This window comes from Microtus pennsylvanicus, chromosome 3 (genome assembly GCF_037038515.1).
Source record: "Microtus pennsylvanicus isolate mMicPen1 chromosome 3, mMicPen1.hap1, whole genome shotgun sequence".
NCBI lineage: Eukaryota > Metazoa > Chordata > Mammalia > Rodentia > Cricetidae > Microtus > Microtus pennsylvanicus.
Genome location: NC_134581.1, coordinates 104,749,646 through 104,771,500, shown reverse-complemented (window position 1 = coordinate 104,771,500; position 21,855 = coordinate 104,749,646). Strand labels below are relative to the sequence as shown.

Below are 21,855 nucleotides of genomic sequence, written 5' to 3'. Positions count from 1 at the left end.
ACTTCATAGCCATCCACTTCCAACACACCTCCCTTCCCTGCCCCAGCTCCTGTATCCTGTGTTGTGTTCATTTCTTGATTATTAAGAAATCTCACATTGGATGAACTAAGAATGAAGAAACAAGCCCTAGTTTCTGTCCCAACCCGCTCCCTGTCCAGCTCCTTCACACACTCCCCGCCCAGGTGCAGACTCTGCTAACCAGTTGCTGGGAGATTCCAAACAGCCCCCGAAGCCTCCTGCTTCTGAGCTCTGCCTCCGAGCCCATTTCCCCCCCTGTACAGAGACCAGTGTGGTCTATACAATCAGTTCCAGGCTAGCCAGGGCTTCGCAGAGACAGGCAAAGAAACCCAACTGTAACAACTGTAACAACGGGCATCCCAAAGGAAGAGAGCCATGTGGATTTCACTGACTGTCTCATTGTCCTGAGACTGTGTCCTTCTGTCCAGAACACCGTTAAGTGTTAGAGTTAGCGGAATAAGGGAATGAGCATTTATCCCCAAAGTCACAGATCTGCAAGATTTAAAGGTTTAGATAAAACTAAGATAAACATACAATTCCAGTAGAAAAACTTATTTATGTGGATGAATAATAAATGGAGGGGGTCTCAATAGGCAGGAAAACTACTAACTTCTTTCTCCATTGGAAAGAGGGCACATTTGCTGGGACCCTGGGACCCTTCCTGAGATGGCCTCGCCTCTCTCCATCTCCCAGAGATACCGCCTAGGAAGCTGTTTAAAGGGGGAGGGTCCCTTATTTACTAAGGTTTTGAACTTATTTTGAAGTTCTGACTTATTTGCAAAAGCAAGAAAATGAAAGCAGAGAAGAGGGGTAAAGAGGCAAAGGATTTGAGGCCAGGCAGGGAAAAACATTTACAATTGGAGCAGAAAATAACTGGATATAGATGATGCAATTCTGAAACCTATGTACGAAGACTTGAGGGCACCTGTGTGCATGGAGCCCGCAACGGCACGTGTTGCTCTCAGGGGCCACCCTCTCATTTTTCTTAACAGAACAACCTTTATTCGTTCTCTGAAAATTCCATACACGTAAATGGTGTATCTTGATCCTACCTACTACTCCCCCAGGTCCCATCGCTTCATGCCTGCCCCCACCATCCTCTCTTTTCCTTCCTTCCTTCCTTCCTTCCTTCCTTCCTTCCTTCCTCCCTCCCTCCCTCCCTCCCTCCCTTCCTTTCTTTCTTCATTCCTTTCTGTTTACTTTCTGACTTTTTGTAACCCACTGGATTCAGTGCTGCCACTGGGATCCTGGCTGACGCAGCTGGATTGGTCCTATGCAGGCCCACAGCTGCTGTGAGTTCAACACGCCACAGCCGTGTCGTGAAAACAGCCTTTCCCGGCACGCCTCCCATTCCCCAGCTCTTACGTCGGTCCTCTCTTCCACCATAGCCTCTGAGCCTTGCGGTGGGGGAGAAGGCCCCTTGGTCTTTTGGCACAGTCTCTCACTGGGACCTGGAGATGGATAACTAGGCCAGTGAGTGAGTCCCAGGGACCTGTCTCTCTCCAGCTCACCAGAGCCAGGCTGACAAGCACGCCCCACGCCCAGCTTCTTTACATTCCGGGATCCAACTCAGACGCTAGTGCATGGGCGACAAGCAGTGAGCTATTCTTCAAGCCCCACATGGCCTTATTAACATCGTGGTACAACATGAATGAAATCTAGCATGAGACAGCTCAGTATGGCGACTTTAGGCCAGGGAATAAAGAAACGCCTGAAGACAGTAGCCCCTCCTTCACCTTCAAGGATGTGTTCCAACCCTCAGGGGAATCCTGAAACCAAGGACGCTGCCAAATTCAGGAAATGTCACACGCCGGAGTGTGTGTGTGTGTGTGTGTGTGTGTGTGTGTGTGTGTGTGTGTGTGTAAAATTAACACAAATTATGCGTAACAAGAAATTATCAGTGATAGCCAATAGTAAAATCGATCTGTTATGACAACATTCTGCCATAACAATATTTTAGACTTATGAATTTATGGAAATACTTCTAGCATTTTCCATTAATATTTTCAGATTGCCTTGACCTCGAGTCAATGTAAGTGGAAATTGAAAAGTAGTGGGAATTGAAGCCACAGGCACAGGGGTTACTTATTGCAGAAGAGCCGAAAATGAGAAACTCTGATCCGTCACGCTCCTAACAAACCGACGGCTACAGACTTACCGTTTTTCCCCCTCAGGCCTCCGCTTGCCTCCACTGTCAGAGTAGATGCCTCATGCCTCCCTGAATAGAGCTGCAAGTCTGGGTAGAAGTAGGCAGGCTCTTCTAGAATCTGCACGGGGCTGCTGGGGCTGTAGCAGACACGGGGAGGAGCTGAAAAAGAGAGAATGATGTGTGTGTTAGTGCCAACCACGTGCCCCTCCTTCCTGCGTGACTCACGTCCCCCACATGGCAACTGGCAGCGAGTCTGCCTGTTTCATTCATAAAATTCCAAAGGTACTTCCCACAACTGTCACAAACCCGGCCACTCACCAGGCTGACCCACGGGTCTCATGACCTGCTGAGTGAAGGCGTGAAACTGTCACCCAGGAGCAGTGCCCACGGTCCTCCATGGAACTGCAGAGGCATGGGCTTTGAACTGGCCAAGGTAGAGGACAGAAAGGAGGGAGTAGAGCATTCCAGAAGAGGAAAGGTGAGAAGAGCAGCTGTCTCTCCAAAAATACATGGTAGAAGAGATGGCCACTCTGCCAGCCCATGTGTCAGCAAGAGAATGTTCCAGGCTGAGACACAGCCTGGTTCCTTGTGAAGTCTCAGTCTCACGTTCCAGTAGACCCAGGGGCTTAGACCTGGGCCTCAGCCAAGCAATGACCATTCAGCTCCTTTATGTGTTATACTCACTCAAACACACACACACACACATAAACACACTCGCGCACGCACACATGTTCAGTTAAACTCAATGCTGTACTTAAACCCACAGCTACCAAACCTGAGATTCCACTTCAGGGATCCTGACAACACACTTGCCAGTTGTGAGGCTCTGGCAGATCAGGCCACTTTCCCTTCCTGCTCTGATACCTCTGTGTAGACCCCAAGATCAAAGCTCTGCGATTTTCCCCCATCTTCCTCTGGGAGATTCATGTTATTATTTCTTATTAAAATCCCTTCCTGCTTGCCTAAAAGAAAATTCCATCTTGGAAAGAAAATTTCATCATGGTTTTAAACCAGGCATCTGAAATTTCTTCTAAGTTTTGCACAAAACCAGAGCTACTAGTGACTCATGACATTAAGGGCCCAAACCAGAGGACCTGAGTTTGATCCCCAGAACCTACATCCTCTGACACACACACCAAGGATGCTGTGTCCAGCTGTGACTACATGTCTGCAGTCACTCAAAGATGCCTTACACATACACTTGGGCTCATACATTCACTAACATTCTCACAGTTGCCAGGATTCTGGGTGCAGACAAAAGGCAAGAGGGTCCACAAATTAGAGAACAGGCCCTGCAGATGAACAGCAAGAGAAAATGGGGTTGCCTCAGCACTGACACCCCCAATAGAAACCAGAGTCAACATAGCATCAGGGAAAGTCAGGCGGCAAATGACTACAAGGTCTTGGGGTTCTGTCACATGTATCCCCATCCTTCTTGTCCATTTCAGTTCACTGTCTTGCACAGGAGACGTCTCTAGCAAAAAAATCCATTCTGTTTGCTTAAGCAGACTGCCAGACCAAGAATATTGCAGCGAGAACCTGGAAGCAGATGCACAGCCTGAGCAGAATACTGTTTTCTTTGCTGGCACTTCCTTACGGGGAGCAGGAGCTGCAAGAAGCCACAAAAGCCTTCCAGACGCCACTACCACCCAGAAGGCCCCTGTATGGCCTGGCTCAGACCCCAGGACCGACATCCCTGCCAGAGTAGGGAGAGCAAGGGCCTCTCATGACTGCTGGCTCAGCAGTGTGTGTACAACGTGGCAGTGTGGAAGGGCATCAGAAGGACAAGGCCCCTGGTCTAAGGGGGTGACTTAGAGTTTCCTACCTTCTTGTACCCCGGACCCTCTGCTGAGGGTTTTGGAGAGAGAGAGACAAAGCACTGGAAAGGGCACCGGGTTTCTGGGGAGGGGGACTAGGGAGGCCCATGAAGCTCCCTGTGCTCCCGACTGGAAGAAAGGCAGCAAAGGCTGATGCTCTTTAGTTCTGTGGAGTTTAATGCTCCCCACACCAACAAGGCCCATTTCACCAAGAGCCATTCCTTTGCCTAATGAAACCCACAAGCCACAGAATCCTGCCACCACCCCCCTCCAGAGCTCAAGTGCTTCTGTATTGCTTTGGTGGCACTGGAAACATATGTCCCTCCACAGTTCTAGACTGTCCCTTTCTTTGTGCCTGTCTTCCAGGCCTGCTTGTGATGTGACCTGACCAAGACTTTTTCTCTCACTAACAGTAGAGATGATAAAGAATCTCAGTGTTGAAGAAAAATGAATTAGGGTTAAAATGAAACCATCTTCTTAAGGGGGGAAAGAGGCAGGGCAGGGGACTGTAAGCAGCATCTCAATTCTGTTCCCATGGTAACTGGTGAACTCCTCAGAGGTAGATCCAGCATCTATCACCATGCTAACTGAGCAGACTCAGATGGCTCCTTAAGCACCAGTCACGCTCCTGCACCTAACACAGACACACACAGATACACACATACACATAGACACACAGAGGCACACACACATAAAGATACACACACAGACATACACAGATACACACGCAGACATACACATAGACACACAGAGGCACACACACACACACAGACACACACAGACATACACAAATACACACACATACACATAGACACACAGAGGCACACACACATAAAGATACACACAGACACATACAGATACACAAACACACATACACAAACATACACACACAGACATGCACATACAGACACACACATACACGCACAGATACACACACATACACATAGACACACAGAGGCACACACACATAAAGATACACACAGACACATACAGATACACAAACACACATACACAAACATACACACACAGACATGCACATACAGACACACACATACACGCACAGATACACACACATACACATAGACACACAGAGGCACACACACATAAAGATATACACACACACAGACACATACAGATACACAAACACACATACACAAACATACAGACACACAGACACGACACACACAGACACACACAGTCACATACAGATATACACACACAGACACGCACATACAGACACACAGATACATACAGACACACAGAGGCACACACACACACACACAGACACACACAAACATACACAGATACACACACATACACATAGACACACAGAGGCACACACACATAAAGATACACACAGACACATACAGATACACAAACACACACACACAAACATACACACACAGATACACACACACAGACACACATACACACTCAGACAGGCACACAAACATACACACACAGATACACACACACAGACACACTCAGACAGGCACACACACATACACAAACATACACATACAGACACAGACACGACACACACAGACACACACACAGACACACACAGTCACATACAGATATACACACACAGACACGCACATACAGACACACAGATACATACACACACACAGACACACATACACACTCAGACAGGCACACACACATACACACACAGATACACACACACAGACACACATACACACTAGACAGGCACACACACATACGGAGGGGGGGAAGTGATGTGGGATGTCCTTCTGTATATGTGTTGCTTTTATTGGTTGATGAATAAAACTCTTTTGGCCAATGGCTTAGGAGAGTAAAGCCAGGCAGGAAATCTGAACAGAGATATATAGAGAGTAGGCAGAGTCAAAGAGATGCCATGTAGTTGCTAAAGAAGAAAGACGCCAGAATCTTACTGGTTAGCCACAGCCTAGTAGCGTTACACAGATTAATAGAAATGGGTTAATTTAAGATATAAAAACTGGTTAGGAATATGCCTGAGTCATTGGCCAAACAATATTGTAATTAATATAGTTTCTGTGTGATTATCTGGGTCTAGGCAGCCAGGAAACATAAGTGCAGGAGGGAACTCCTGTCTGCAGGAGGGAACACTGAGACTTCCCTGTTGTCATTAAGTTCCTTTCCATATATTACTACTTTTGAACATAATCTTCTGGTCCATCACTCTGAGGTCAGACTTTGTTTGGTTTCCAGAGCTGTCGATCATTAGGCTCCTCCTCTGGCTGTCTCTCAGCATCCATGCATCCTGTGAACATGTCCCCTTCATCCTCCCAGTACTACCCCTGACTTCACACACTCCCTTCAACTGCTTTAAATTCTCAGTAAACTTTTATGTAGGTTTACCTACTCTGGAGTGCCTCCCCTCCCCTGCACACATCCCACTCCCCTCCCCTGCGCACACCTCCATCAGCCACCACAGCAGTCTAGACTTGGAGGACACAAAACTTACCACTTAACCCCAGAGCCCAGGACTGGGCAATAGAGTTGTTTAAGGTAGGTGCTGCTATCGCCCTTGTGAGATGGCCAAGACTCTGAAGACGGGCTGTGTACTTGTGGGTTTCTGTCAGTAGCACACAGTTAGGCGTGTTCTCTGACCTCACAGAGAATAAGCAGGGTCCTCTGGGACACTCTCAGCACCACACAGCTGAAATAAAGTACTACCGATCCCTCTATGAGTAGCCTTAGAGTGTCCCAGATAACTCTTTGCACCCTCGGCAAGAAATGCAGGGGTGCTTTCTGTCCCCTCCGCAGCTAATACTGGTGCTCTGGAGGTGGCAGGCCACAGGCCCATTCCTCAAAGACGCCACTGACAGCAAGACAACTCCAGATGTCACCAACATGTCAAACTTCCTGCTACATACCATCAAAGCTTCCCATGCACAACTGCTTCACCGCCAGCTCATCTCGCCTCCTCTAACTTTACAAGAGACTTTTCAACCACCACAACCAACTCTGCAGCTTCTACCTCACTGTCTGCAGGGCTAAGGAATTTGCCGAGTGTGCCAAAGGCTCACAGCTGAACCCAACGACCTGGCACCTGGTTCTGGCTTTCCTAAGGCGTGGAATACCCCACTCAAGGAGATGCGTGCCTGGACACACGGGCTGAAAGGGAACCGGAAAGCCCAAGAACACAGCTGGAAACAAGGGATGAGCCAACTCATACGATAGGCACCTGTGACAAGATGAGACTTGTAAAGGCAACCTTCTCATCTTACACACCTGACACAACACACACTGCAAACAATACACACCTGAGCATAACACACACCTGCAAACAATACATAGCTGCACACAACTCACACATGCACACAACACACATGCTCACCACACACGTGCTCACAACGCACACCTGCAAACAATACACACCTGTGCACAACACACATGCTCACAACACACACCTGCAAACAATACATAGCTGCTCACAACTCACACATGCACACAACACACACCTGCGCACAACACACACATGTACACAACACACATGCTCACAACATGCCTGCTCACAACATAGACCTTTGTACAACACACCTGAAAACAATACACACCTTGCACAACACACTTATACACAACCCGTGTACAACATAGACCTGCACACAATATATCTGCTCACAACACTCATGTGCACAACACACACCTGCCCACAACATACCTGCTCGAAACATGTATCTGTGCACAAACACATACCTGTGAACAACACACCTGTGCATAACATACAACCTGCTCACAATACATACTTTCCTAAGAGGAAACTTACAAGGGATAGGGTTTTCCCACTCTTTGTCCCAAAAAAAATCATGATTGAAAACACAGGCTTTAGTGTGGGAGGTAATGAATGCGGCTTCCAACATTCTCAGCCCCATACACGATGATCTCCCAGGCCCACATCAAACTTGAACCCCATTCCATGGACCAAGCTGCCTGCTCCAGAAAACACGTGAGACCAATACTCTGCTGCCTGTAATTAGACTCCCTCAAGTGTAATGTGTGACAAATATCTTTACACTTGTCTAAAGTTTAACTTGGCTGTGTTTACTTGGAAACGTCTCTGAGTTCTTATCAGTGTGAGTCGGACAGCTGCACATGTTCAAGAACAGCACGGTGCGACCTGTAAACAAAGGAGTAAGCAAGCCAGCCCGTGCCCTGAAGACACCAGATCTGCTTCCAGAGAACAACACGCACAGCTGCCCACATCTGCTGGAGAACCCGTGTCTGACAAGGGAGCGTGAGGCTTTGGAGCTCCAGGAGTCACCACGGTGCACAGGCAGAGACGGCTGTCATACAGAGCCCTGATGACAAAGGGAAATGCAGAGCGTGGGACTGAGTCACACCAAAGTGTCTCCAGGGCAGCTTGTCTGAGGTCAGAGAGAAGGGGAAGCCTCAGCAGCAGACCCTACTCTGAGCATCTGCGGTGTGTTCTCATAGTACTAGGGCATTATTTTCACAACACACAGAACTGGGAGGCCACTACTGCAGCCTGCAACTGGGAGCAACTTTCCGGGCTGGAGAGATGGCTCAGTGGTTAAGAGCATGTGCTGCTCTCACAGAGGACCTGGGTTTAATTCTCAGCACCCACATGGCGGCTCACAGGTGTCTGCAATTCCAGCTCCAGATGACTCAACGCCCTCTTCTGGCCTCTGTGGGTATTGCACACACATGGTATACATTCTGACATACACTGACGCACATACAATAAATGCATATTGGATTTAAAAAAGAATTTTTCCTTTGAAAGCAGCTCATAAATGTCCCTCATCCCAGGTGCATAGGTACTTTGCTCCACTTCCGGCAGAGGCAGTTTCTCCTGGACGCGGGACTCTAAATAGTACTCAAATTTGAGATCTGACTACAACAATCATTTGTATTGCTTCAACTAGATTGTTATTAACAGGAAAAGGCCTTTAAGTTTCATTTTCTATTGTGTGTGCAGAATAAACCAACCACTGGCACAGCCGAGTGTGGCATGCTGACCCCTGCAGCGTCACTACTGCTTTGCTTCTGCACCGGGACAAATGTCGACATGCAGACCAAAGCACAAGTGAGCAGGATTACTAGGGCAGGGTGCTTAGACTCAGGAATCTCCCTGCTTCCACAGAGGACTCCCGGAGAACCACTGTTCTGTATCACACACTATGGGACACGTCTGCAAGAGGTGAAAAGGAAGATGAGCATGCTAAAAACAGGTTCTAATTAGAAGTGAGTTACCTCCCAGCCCAGGCAAAGGGGGAGGCCTCGCACCTCCAGGTGAACCCTGGGGAAGGCAGACGGCGGACGGACAGCTGAACTCTGTCAGAAGAGGGGAACCCTGTGATTCAGGACAGCCCTGTGGGAAGGCTGTGGGCAGAAATGTGAGCCAACCAGGATGACCTCACAGGGTGGAGGAGGGGCTCCATGACACACTGGGATCTTGGGAAGTGGAAAAGACGCTGTGGTGACTCATCCAACAGGAAGCCAGGACAGACAGGGGAAGGACACTAAGGCAGAGTGACTGAAGAGGACTGAGAACGACCCTGCCACATACAGAAAAGATGAAGACAGGAGGAAACGGCCAAGAGTACGCACGCTTTGGGCTTTGTTTTGGAGATTTGCTTGGCGTCACAGTCCCTTCATTGGCTGACTAGAAGGATCAGACATAAGATTTTACCTTATGGCGGGTAATCACAGCTGCTACTTAGGCCGGTGTGTCCACCAACTGAGACACGGGCTGTGCAGTGTTCCCATGCAGAGTGGGTGCTAAAAGTTATCTATTTTATGAAAATAGAGAAATTTAACAGCAAAATTCATGTTCACAAGGTTCAGTGAGGTGAATGCCGGCCACACACGTGTGAGGACCTTAGTTAGGATACCAGCCTCCAGGTGAAGAACCGGATGTGGTGATCCATATAAACCCCAGCACTGGGGAAGAGGCAGGCAGATCCCTGGAGCTCCTGATGAACAGACAGCCTGACAATTCAGTGAGAGACCCCGCCTCAAAAAGTACAATGAAGAGCTGTTGATGAGAGCATTCTATGTCAACCCATGGTCATGGTCTCTACAAACACAACCACGCATGCACGCATGTGCACCTGCATACACACCCATGTGAACTCATACAAAGATGATAAGTTAGTGAAGTCTGTAAGCTCAGCAGATCCAAGGCTTTCGGGCCGCACTGAGGTCAGAGTCTTCAGTTACCTAACAATTCACACTGTAACTACTTTCGCTTCTCCAAGCACTTGGGACTAGGAGGGAAGACTACATTGACCATTTCCCTGAAACTATGCCTCTGTAGTCCTGCTGGCAAAGACCAAAATAAAGGAATATCTGGCACCCTCCAAAGACTCTTCCAAGTCCCCAAATTATGTGGCCACTGTGTCACGCAAGCCCAGAGCCCAGGGGTATGCAAAGGCATTAGAAGCCAGGCTCTAATGTTCACAGCCCCTCACAGCTTGGCGATAGCAAAGGCGCCAGGCGGGGTGGCACAGACTGACCTTCTGCACTGGAAACAAACAAACAACCCTCTCCTGAACCTTTATAGTTTTCTATTCACAAGTGGCCTACCGGGAGAAAGGCCAAGGGAAAATCTGTTCTCTGCAACCCCTGAGGAGGGCACTCAGGCCCTTTCCCTGACAACATAGGGGAAACTAAATGTGTAATGCTGAAAACAGTTTCTAGCATCACAACACTGGTGACAATTAACTTTCAGCCCCCAAACAGTAAGTCCTGCAATGGTCTAGCCAAGATGAGAAACAAGATACAAAAATTGGGCTGGAGAGACAGCTCAGTCTGTTTTTCTAGTATCTTCCTACACTAAATTCCTGTTAGAAAATCAGTTCCAGTGGCCAGAGATGGCTTACTCAGTAAAATACTTGCCATGCAAGCATGAAGGTACCAGGCAGTCATGCACATGTGTGCAGTAGTGCACACATACACTGTCAGTGCTGGAGAGGCTACGGGAAGCCGCCAAGGGCTCTGGCCAAGGATGCTCCGGGTTCAGTGAGAGACCTTGTCTCAAAACATATGTAGAGAAAACTGGGTGCTATAGCTCAGTGGAAAACACCTGGCCAGCATACATGAAGTCCTCAGTTCAATCCCTGGTGGCAGAGAAAATACAAATAAATAATAAGTGGAGAACGACTAATGACATCATCTGACAGTTGGCTTTCGGTCTCAACATGCACACACATACGTATGTGTGAATGTCAATCTACATACATGCACACACATGCACACACAAGTATATAAACATAAAAAATATAGGTCCCATGGGAGCAGAGAACATATAGCTGGTATTCATCTGGGATTTGGTACAGACAGACCTTAAACATCGAGAAGATACTATGTCTGTAGTACCTGTTCTTGTTTCGTTTCTAAAGCTATGATAAAAATATCCCTACAACAAACATCTTGGAGGAGGAAGGGATTTACTGGATTACAGTTCTCAGTTACAGCCCATAATGAAGAGAAGTCACAGCAGCAGAACCTGAGGCCGATGGTCACACTATATTTAGAGTCAAGAGCATGGGACAACAAACACACCAATGCCGTCTGCTGGCTGCTCACTTAGCTTTCTTCACTCTTAAAGAGGGCAGGACCCGGCCTAAGGGATGGGGCCACCCACAGTGGGCTACGTCAGTCAACAACCAAGACAATGTCCCACAGGCAACCTTGTCCCAATAATTCTTCATTGTGATTCTAGGTTGTGTCATGTTGGTAGTTCACAGAAATCATCTCAGAGCCCTCCTAGGCAAGCTGTCCACCAGAGTCTCTCTACCTCAGATTTGCTGTGTTAATAGTCGATGCACTCATTCAATAGTGCCTCAAAGCCCACTTCCGGGCTATGACATCTCAAGGTCCACTTCCAGGGCTATGACATTTCAAGGCCCACTTCCGGGGCTATGAGACCTCAAGGTCCCCTTCCAGGGCTATGACACCTCAAGGCCCACTTCCAGCCACTTGCTTCCTTTAGGGAGGCTCCACCTCCTAAGTGTTCCCAGTCCTTTCATGTTCTAGGCCCTTTCCAAACATCTACACCAGCTTGGGACCAAGTCTCAAAAACCCCTGAGGGGGCATTTCACATTCCAACTTCTGTAATCTTTTTGCTTAATTTATCTAAAAACAGGAAGTCAGAAATCAGCTCAGTGCTGCCCAGCAGATGCCGCCTCCATAAAATAAAGCTGAAGATACTCCTAGCAGACTTGCAACAAAAAACCCACTGACCCTGGGCTGCAGAGAGGGCTCAGTCAGTAAGGACCAGAGCTCACACCCCCACCATCCACATAAAATGTGACCCAGGGGGATGGGGTGGGATGGGGGAGGGCTGAGATCCCTTCTGGGAAGGAGAAGAGCCCATTGGTCAGCCATTCCATCCATTCCCATTCAGTGAGAGTCTGAAAATGGGTGGAGGGCAATGGTGGGGGGACTCGGCCTTGCCCTCTGACACCCACAGCCACGAGTGGGTGTGAGCACACACCAACCACCTCAGCACTGCAAACCTGTTCATTTTATAACCAGCCTTAATAAAACCCCTGCTTTGTGCTCCTGAGCTAACAAAATGATGTAAGTCACTGAGTAAATGGCACCAGGATATAAATGTGTGTGTTTATTTCATTTCCCCCTCCAAACTCCTAGAATTTACTTTGGAGAAAAATGTAAGAAGCTTCACAATTTTGGGAAATCTCATTTTTTAACTCAGAACTAAGAAAATATGTATTTTAGAGTAGAGCATTCGGACGTATTCTTAGCTTCCTGCTCTATACTTCCAAGGGTCATGTGTAAATCTATTTATGTAATTCTGAAACAGCACAGCCCTGGACTGTCTATCCTTAATTCTCCAGTGCCCATAATTCCCCATAGTGCTACAAAAGTCATTCCCAGTATGTCTGTCTTTAAATTTTTCAACTTTCCCCTGCATCTCCAGAATGAGCAATGAAAATAATATCAGAGCTACTTGGGGCTGGGGGTGGGGGCGTGCCCAGGGAAACAGTATCAGAGATACTCACGGGAGGAGGGGCATTCCCAGGGAAACAGACCTTACCAGAGAAGTACCCCTTCCACAAAGCCCCCAGATGGAGGAGACTGGATAGCAGGAACCATAGTTCCAAAGCCTTTCAGGAAGGAAGAGCCTTACCTCTCACCTGCCTTCCTGCCCCCATTCCTGAGCCACAGGACCCAAGGCTGCCCAAAGGTAGTGGGACAGCAGCAGCCAAGCAGGAGGTGGCTCCTTCCTTGCTTGCTCCTGGCAAAACAAGCCTGTAAAACAAGCTGTCTGCCATCCTTGTCATCCTGGGTCTGCTCTGGGATGATGCAGGAAGAGGGGAAGAAACAGAGAAAGAGCACCACAGCCCTGAAGGCCTGTCACGCGGTGCCTGCAGCAAACTGTAAAGAGCCGGGGAGACAGGCTAGCAGAGCGAGAGGAAGTGTGTAAAGAGTGTCTCGTTTCAGGGGTCATCTGCAAAGACCTGGGGATAAGCGGTTAGCAAGAAGAGGAACTTGACAGCCTACAGAACACTTTCAAAGAACCTCACAGTTAGCATGACACTGTGAGAAGGATGTGAGCAAGCCCAAACAATGCAGAGAGGAACTGGGCTAGCCCTCGACTCTGCATGACCAAAGCTGGTTCAACAGTGAGACTGACCAAGGTGGGGTGGCCAAGCTGGCTTTGTCAGCATTGCTTAGGAGGGCCTTCATGCCAATTCTACCCAGCCCTTCTGTTTGTTCGTCTCTAGCAGCAGCCATGGGAGAATCCATGAGCTGAGCATTCCTACAAACAGAAGGGACCTTTTGGTAAGAGCCTAGCACATCAGATACCGTGCCTTCCAAATGAGGAAAACAGTGGCCTGGGGACGCATCTACAGACAGCAGTCACCCTTGGGATGCTCTTCCACCTGGCCACCGCTGACTTCCCAGAGGGAGCTCAGCCTTCCCTTCATGAATATCCTTCTGTCGTCACCAGGAAGCCAACCTCACTGTGAACCAGCACCGGGCAGAAATTCCTGTAACAATAGAGATAATTGCCGTAGCCTGGATTGTGACTAGCAGAGCAGAAGACCTGGACTTCTGCTTCTCACTGATTTAAGTAGCCATTGGCTTAAGGGGGCTGGAAGTGTTCATGATGAAGACTGGAGGTCTACGTCTTTAACAGAGAAAATAATAAACAGATACGGTACAGATCTCATTTTCCTAAACTGACGGGAAAAACCACATGGAATCCTGTTTCTGCCCTGTGAGGAAACGGAGTGTCTACCCACTCCACACCATCTCTGGCTGCTCTAGCCATCTGTCACCGTGCCTCCACAACATCTTGGTTTAGAAGCCCCAAAACACCCCAGTCAACTGCTCACTCCCTGCCAGAACCTTCTCCATGAGTCTATGCAGCCTTAATCGAGTGGTCCGCGGCAGGCATAGAGGTGATCGGTTGCCTTCTTAGTGTCTGGAGAGACAGCCACTCCAAGTGCAAAGACATATCCAGGGTGTATCAGGCCATTCTTTAAAAGGAGCGGGAGAGATGGCTGAACAGTTAGGAGCACTCTCTGCTTTTCTAGAGAACCCGAGTTCAGTTCTCAGCACCCACGTCAGCACGTTTACAACCCCTGCAACTCCAGCCCGAGGACGCAAGGCTGGCCTCGAACTCACAGAGATCCGCCTGCCTCTGCCTCCCAAGTGCTGGGATTAATGGTGTTCACCACCATCACAGAACTTTCATACTTGTTATCCCACTTAAACTCCACATTAACTTTAGAATATAAATATTTAGCAAATCCATTTATTTTACAGAGGCCAACTGACTTTTCTCAGGCAATATGACCTGTCTCCAGTGGCACAGACCCAGACCTAGCATGTCCTCTGAGTTACAAGAGACAGGTGGGGGGGGGAAGGGTGTGGGACAGCATATGACCTGAGAGCACGGAGGAGAAAATACAGCAACACCCACCACTCACCTCCGAAACCAGCCCCTTCCAAGTGTACCCCTTCAAACAGACAAACTCCATCCCAAAGAGGGCGCTTCAGGCCAGGCCCAACGTAAAGGGCCCTGCTCTGTGATCCTAGAGCACGAAGTCCTAGGCCTTTCTGTGACCTACTGAGGCAGAACAACTTCTGAGGCTTCCACTGGACTCTGCTACCACCCTCAGGGTGACAATTACTGCCCATTTCCCCCCTGGAAACAGAATAAGGAGGTCACAGAGGAAAGGGAAGCACAGCTGTGGGTCGGGTCGGGAGGTTCATGTCCCCGCCGAGTCCTGGCTGCCTCCAGCCTTGGGGCAGTGGCCACACATCCTGCCACCTGCTGAGGTCAGCACAGAAAGGACATCTTTCTCTACTCCCTCATTGTCTTAACAGAGGAAAAGGCCTGTGCTACAGTCGAACTAGACTGTGAATACAGCACCCCCGCTTCCAATACACAAATCAGTCGTAGGTGATGCATGGAGGAGCGCCCCAAGCTGATAAAGGGGGAACTTCTGTCAGGTACACATGAGAACACGCACTGTGAAGCAGTTAGCTTTCCTACTGTTTCTATAAATATATTATTGCATTTATTTTATTTGTGGGGAGGGGAGGCACATGCCGCCAAGTTTGTGTGGAGGTCAAAGGACAACTTTAGGGAACTCGTTCCCTCCTTTCCCTTCATGTGTGGCCCCAGGATTGAGCTCGGGTCATCAGGCAGGGTGGTAGTGTCCTCACCAAGTGAGCCACCTCATCAGCCTTCTGGCTGGTTTAATAACAACGGTAGCATATGCCTACCACAGGCCTCCAATGTGTCTGCACTGTGCTGAGTTCGACCTATGTCTTATTTTGTTTAGCTCTCACGCAACTCTGAGACAAGGGATCTGGCTTCATCCCTCATCCCACTCCACCCCGGAGGCTTCGGTGGGCACACAGTGAGGAGGCTGTGGAGGTCAAGATTGTTCTTAATCTTTTCTTGTTTTTAAATGCATCCTAACTCAATCCAGCCAGCCTTTTGACAGTCTTTGTGTTGCTGAATTCTAAGCACTAAGCTTTCCACCTGTGTTCTAAGCCATTGCTTCATGTGCTGTTTAAAACAATTCTCCACCAGCAGGCCCTGGTGCATGTGACCCGTGCACCTGGGACTGGGCATAGAGATTGCTGTGCACTGGAGACCAGATCCCATACTGCAGCCTTCACACGTGCGTGGTTCCTGTCATGAAACCAGAAGAGGACCACCAAGGGGGAGGGGTCCTTAAGGAAGTGGGAAGGGAAGAAAGACTGCAATGGGGATGACGTGGAGCTTTTCTGGAGAAGGAGTGGATGGGAGGCAAGAGTGCGGGGGAGGGCCAACAAAACAAAGTGTGTGAAAGCCAGGACAAAAACCACAATTTCATGCTTGGTTACTAAAAGTGGGGTTCAGGGTGTAAGAGTGTTTGCTGCAGTGCGTAAGAGTGTTTGCTGCCAACGTTGACAAACTGAATTCGATCCCCAGAACACACATAGTAAAGGGGCGAACCAACTCCTTCCCACAAGTTGTCCTCTGACCTCCACGTGCACATTCACACGCGTGCGCACACACACACACACATACACACTCACACACACTCATACACACTCTCTCACACACACACACTCTCACACACACACATATACACACTCTCACACACACATACACACACACACATACACACTCTCACACACACACATACACACTCTCACACACACACACACATACACACTCTCACACACACACATACACACTCTCACACACACACACATACACATTCACACACATACACACTCTCACACGCACACATACACACTCACACACACACATACACACTCTCACACACACACACATACACTCACATACATACATACATAATAAGTAAATTCTTTCCTAAAAATGTAAAAATGAATAAAGGTCAACACTAAGACTCGCAGATGCTAAAAGACATAATTTACAATTTAAACATCAAATGTAAACATTGTAGAAGCAAGCATAGGACGACAGACTTTGGGACACAGGGCTAGGCAAGACATTCTTAGGAGGAATGGACACCAAAAGCACCATGTATAAAGACAAAAAAAAAATCAGTTAATTGGACTTTACCAAAATTACAGACTTAGTTTTTCAAAAAGGTTCCAGAAAGAGAGTAAAGGACAAAAGCCCACTGTGAGAAGAAGATGCATGCCACAACCCTGCACACCGAGGACGCTCAGAGCCCGGGATAAAATAAACCACCCAGTTAGGGCAGTGAAGTAATGGACTTCTCCCCCAAACAGAGCATGCAGACAGAGCACTTGCAGAGAGCATGCGCAGACCTGTGGGCCTTAGGGAAGAACAAACTTAAACCACAATGAGCTTACAGCACCCATTAAAACACCCGTTGGGACAGCTAACATAGAAATCAGTGCTATCAGATGCTGGTCAGGATACAGAAACGCCGGGTGTTTACACTGCAAGGAGGAATCTAATGAAATTGCTACTCTGGAGAAGCATTTAGCAATTATTTTATTAACAGCACACAGTTACCATCTAATCTAGCCTCCTGGGTATTTATCTGAAATAGTGAAAAAATATGTCCACACACACCCCTGTCTGTGAACATCCACAGAAACCTCCTCGGTAATAAACACTGAAAGCAACCCAGGTGTCTTTCACAGATGAGTGGCCAAACCACATCCAGCCCTTGGAGTACTACTCAGCAATGAAAATGAACCGATCATGGATACAAGCAAAACTGAGTGGATCTCATGAAACAGCACAGACAAAGGAGCTGATCTCAAGGGTTCCATGTTGCTTACATAAAACATAATACAACAGAATTGTAGAGAGTTATGACTAGGTGAGGTATCACTGCGATTCAGGGACGGAGGGGAAGAAGGAAAGAGTGGGTGTCACCAAAATGGGGGAGCAAGGAAAAGCCCCAAGAGTCGGAATTGCTCTGCATCTTGACCATGGAGCTGGACTCACAGTGCGTGGGAGGTGCACACTCAGCAAACGTGTGTGCTTGAAACCTGAAGAGCCCGGTTAGGGCTCTTAGGATCACACTCATGTCACCTTGGTTCTGCTAGGGTCCCATGACCATGTAAGGGTCACCACAGAGGAGACAGGGTACCCTAGACCTCACTACTATACTTGCAACCTCCTGGGAAGCCACGATCATTTCAAATGGAAAGTGGAGGCTGAGGACTCTAGTAACATTTAAAAGACAGAAGTGGAGGAAACAGAGCTGCAGCGCTGCCAGTGAGACCCCAAACACAAACAGGACAACATTTGAAAGCTGCACCCAAAGACTTGACAGGGTCGTGTTCCCAATGCCTACCTCCTCCTAAAAAGAAAAGGGGAAAAATAAAACAGACAAACAATCCTGATGTTGAGCCCCTTAATAGGCTGGGAGTTCCGCCCTGAGTCTGGGATGAATGCACCCTAGGGTTTCACAAGTGACAGAAGGGCTCAACCAGACCCAGCACAACATCCAAGAGCACCAGTGACTTACTTTCAGAGAAGCAGTGCCCTGACCCACCCACCTCGGCCAGGTGTACACAGAACCACTCCTCCAAAACAAAGCAAGGGCAAACCAACAGAACTTCAAACAAAATCCCTCGGCAAACAAACATAAAACCTCAATAACCTCAGACAATTCCTAGCAAACTTTGTAATCAAATACATCCTCTGGCCTGACCTCCTCCCTCACCTCTTGCTTTTCAAGGATTCTGTCACCTACTGAATTCAGATACCCTCCAATGGTAACAAAAACATTCAAAATACTACAAAATCCCTGGCCTGCATTTCCATATGCACAGGGACACACATATGCACAGGGACACAGCTGGAAAGGAGTGCTACTTGAGAAAACGTTGGTAAATACTAGAAATGCTTGCAGTTCTTACAAACTCCAACACATGGGTGTGAACCGCAGAACCTGATAGTCACTGGATATTTTCAGTTCCGGGTGTTGCTGTGCACTTTCAGAAAGCACACGCGCACCTGGAGGATGCTCTCCCAGCATAGCTCCTGCCTCGGTTAATTCGGCGCACCATTCTTGGGGTCAAGCATCTGGGTGGTGTCGGACATCAGAAAGAGCATAGTGCCACACAGAGACGCTCCAGACTCACACTCTGGCTGGCGGGGAGCAGGCACCCTCCACGCTCATCAGCCGAGCACCTTCCCCGGAAGCCGCTCACAGTTCTCCATTTGTGTGCTGCTGTCCGTAAAAGATGCACTCTTCACGCTACAGTCTGTGCATGCTCTCGGTCCACTGGAGCCCCAGCCCACACCTTCTCAACAGAACCTTGAATACCTAGACATGAGGGCATTCTTCACAGCAGCTTCTCACTTACTTGTCACCAGGATGAGTTTCCCTCATCAAGAAAAAAAGTGGCATGCAAGACAAAGCAAAAATGAGCTCACTTAACAACTAAACATCACCTGTGCACACACACTAGGAACCCACCAAGTAAGAGGTCTTTAGAACACTCTATTCTATGCCTGCTCCTTACATGACCACACACACACACACACACACACACACACACACACACACACACACCAGGAACCCCACCAAGTAAGAGGTCTTTAGAACACTCTATTCTATGCCTGCTCCTTACATGACCACACACACGCACACACCAGGACCCCACCAAGTAAGAAATCTTTAGAACACTCTATTCTATGTCCTGCTCCTTGCATGACCACACACACACACACATACATGCACACACACACCAGGAACCCCACCAAGTAAGAGGTCTTTAGAACACTCTATTCTATGTCCTGCTCCTTACATGACCACACACACACACACACACACACACACACACACACACACCAGGAACCCCACCAAGTAAGAGGTCTTTAGAACACTCTATTCTATGCCTGCTCCTTACATGACCACACACACACACACACACACACACACACACACACACACCAGGAACCCACCAAGTAAGAGGTCTTTAGAACACTCTATTCTATGCCTGCTCCTTACATGACCACACACACACACACACACACACACACACACCAGGAACCCACCAAGTAAGAGGTCTTTAGAACACTCTATTCTATGCCTGCTCCTTACATAACCACACACACACACACCAGGAACCCCACCACGTAAGAGGTCTTTAGAACACTCTATTCTATGCCCTGCTCTTTTTCGTTCTGCTCAAATGTCTGCCTCCTGATCCTTTGCTTTTTTTCCACAGTTTAACTTAAGTACTGTTCTCTCGTTATTCTGATAAAAAGCCATCTTAGAGAGAAACCATGTAATGTTCAGAGCACAGTCCTAGTACGTACTTTTTCTGTTTCTCTGGAGACGTCAAGAACTTGAGCCCCAGAGAACCTTAAGCACCAGTGTTGGACTGGGCAACACCAACCTGGGCCCCATATGGTAGGCCGCCAGGAAGAATCTTAGGCAGTCTGGCAGGATCCACAGGCTAGTTTTGGAAGCAGGAAGCCAGGAGCATTCCATCGTCAAGCCCTGACATTTCACTCCCCGAAAAGGAGTCTCCTGGATTGTAGCTGTTTAATATACCCTAGTCTGCTGTGCTCACTCCGGGAGAACAAGCTGACACTGCCGAGGCAGTGGATTTTTGCTGTATCAACCTTCCACCACCACCAAGGCCTTTTATAAGCAAAACCCGCCAAACTTTTAATAGTCTTCAGAGGAGGAAGCTAGAACCATGTGGAAAGGAGCAGGAAGCAGAGGGACCAAATTCCATCCAAAATGTAAGCACCAAGGCCCTTGGGATCAAGATCTGAAGCCGCAGTCTAGATAATAGAGACAATACACCCACGACAAAGGCAGAAAAGCAAATATTTAAAAAAAAAAAATGGGAAGAGGGGAAAGGCCTGGGATTTTTGGAGAAGGGAACTCATCCCCCAGCGTGGTTCCCTAGGAGGCAGTTCCAGCGGTTCCTCTGGGCTGTCAAGAGCCGTCGTGGACCTGGGTGCAGTTCTCCGGCACAAATGTCACGTTCCAAGAAAGTTCCACCAACTCCCCCTTGGAAAGTTTACATTTCCTCCCAGAAACCAGATTCTTTTCAAGGCAGTGCCAGGGAAAGCCGGATCCAACCCCCGATTTGTGTAAGAAACTTGTTTGGGAAGAACAAAGAAGACGCAGGGGCGGAGGGGGCCTCGAGCCTCCCGGCCAGGGCGCGTCCTGGGGTCCGGGCTGGGCACCCCGTGCGCCTTTGTCTGCGCCGGGACAGCAGCATCCGCCAACCCTCCTGCCCCACCGGCGACTGGGACCCGCCAACCACACGGGAAAAGTCAGTCTCGCGTAGGGGGCCCATGTGAGACCCAGAGTCCCCGGTCTCCCGTAGGGATCCGCCCGTGGGTACTGGGCACTTGGAGGGTGGCATGGGACTGGATTCTGCTTTGTGTCTTATTGAACCTTCTGGATCCCTCACGGGACACTCGGAGGCCCCGGCGCCGACCTGGCCGCCCAAGTCCCCACATCTGGAGCAGAGCTGATGTCAGCCTGGAATCCGAGGAAGAACCACAGAGACCTCTCGGCCCAGTCCAGAGGAGCCCTCCCTGAACCCCCGGCTTGAGCAGGTTACCTCTCAGCACAGGCTCGCAAGGTCCCCGGCGCGACTTTGCCCTCCGCATGGGGCGATCATGGGGCGATCCCGGCAGGGGAATGGCGGCAGGGGGATGGCTGGCGGCTGGGCGGCGCGGCGAGGGGCGCCCCAGAGCTCAGGAAGTAGAGAGATGCCCAGCTCCCCCTCCAGTCCCACCCACCCCACCCTGCCGCCCGGTCCCTGAGCGCACCGCGCTCCCGGCCGCCCGAGCAGCCCGGGAGGGTCGCTAGTCCGGTCCCTGTAACCTTACACTCCACCCCGCCCAGGCCCTGGCCGCGGGGCCCTAGAGCCCGTCCCCAGCTTCCCGTCGCCCCTCCCGGGACCTCAGAAACT

At 49.1% G+C, this 21,855-nt stretch overlaps 1 protein-coding gene across 6 annotated transcripts in view; it reads right to left on the bottom strand.

The window, feature by feature from the left end:
• Amotl1 (angiomotin like 1) overlaps positions 1-21,855 on the bottom strand; it is a 119,374-nt gene that overhangs the window by 42,952 nt on the left and 54,567 nt on the right. For 5 of the 6 annotated variants that reach the window (XM_075966802.1, XM_075966801.1, XM_075966800.1 and 2 more), the window contains one exon: positions 2,177-2,326. In XM_075966802.1, the coding sequence (XP_075822917.1) occupies positions 2,177-2,326 (150 nt within the window). Of the gene's footprint in view, positions 1-2,176; positions 2,327-21,501; positions 21,783-21,855 lie in introns of those variants that run through there. The other variant, XM_075966805.1, reaches the window with a different exon arrangement.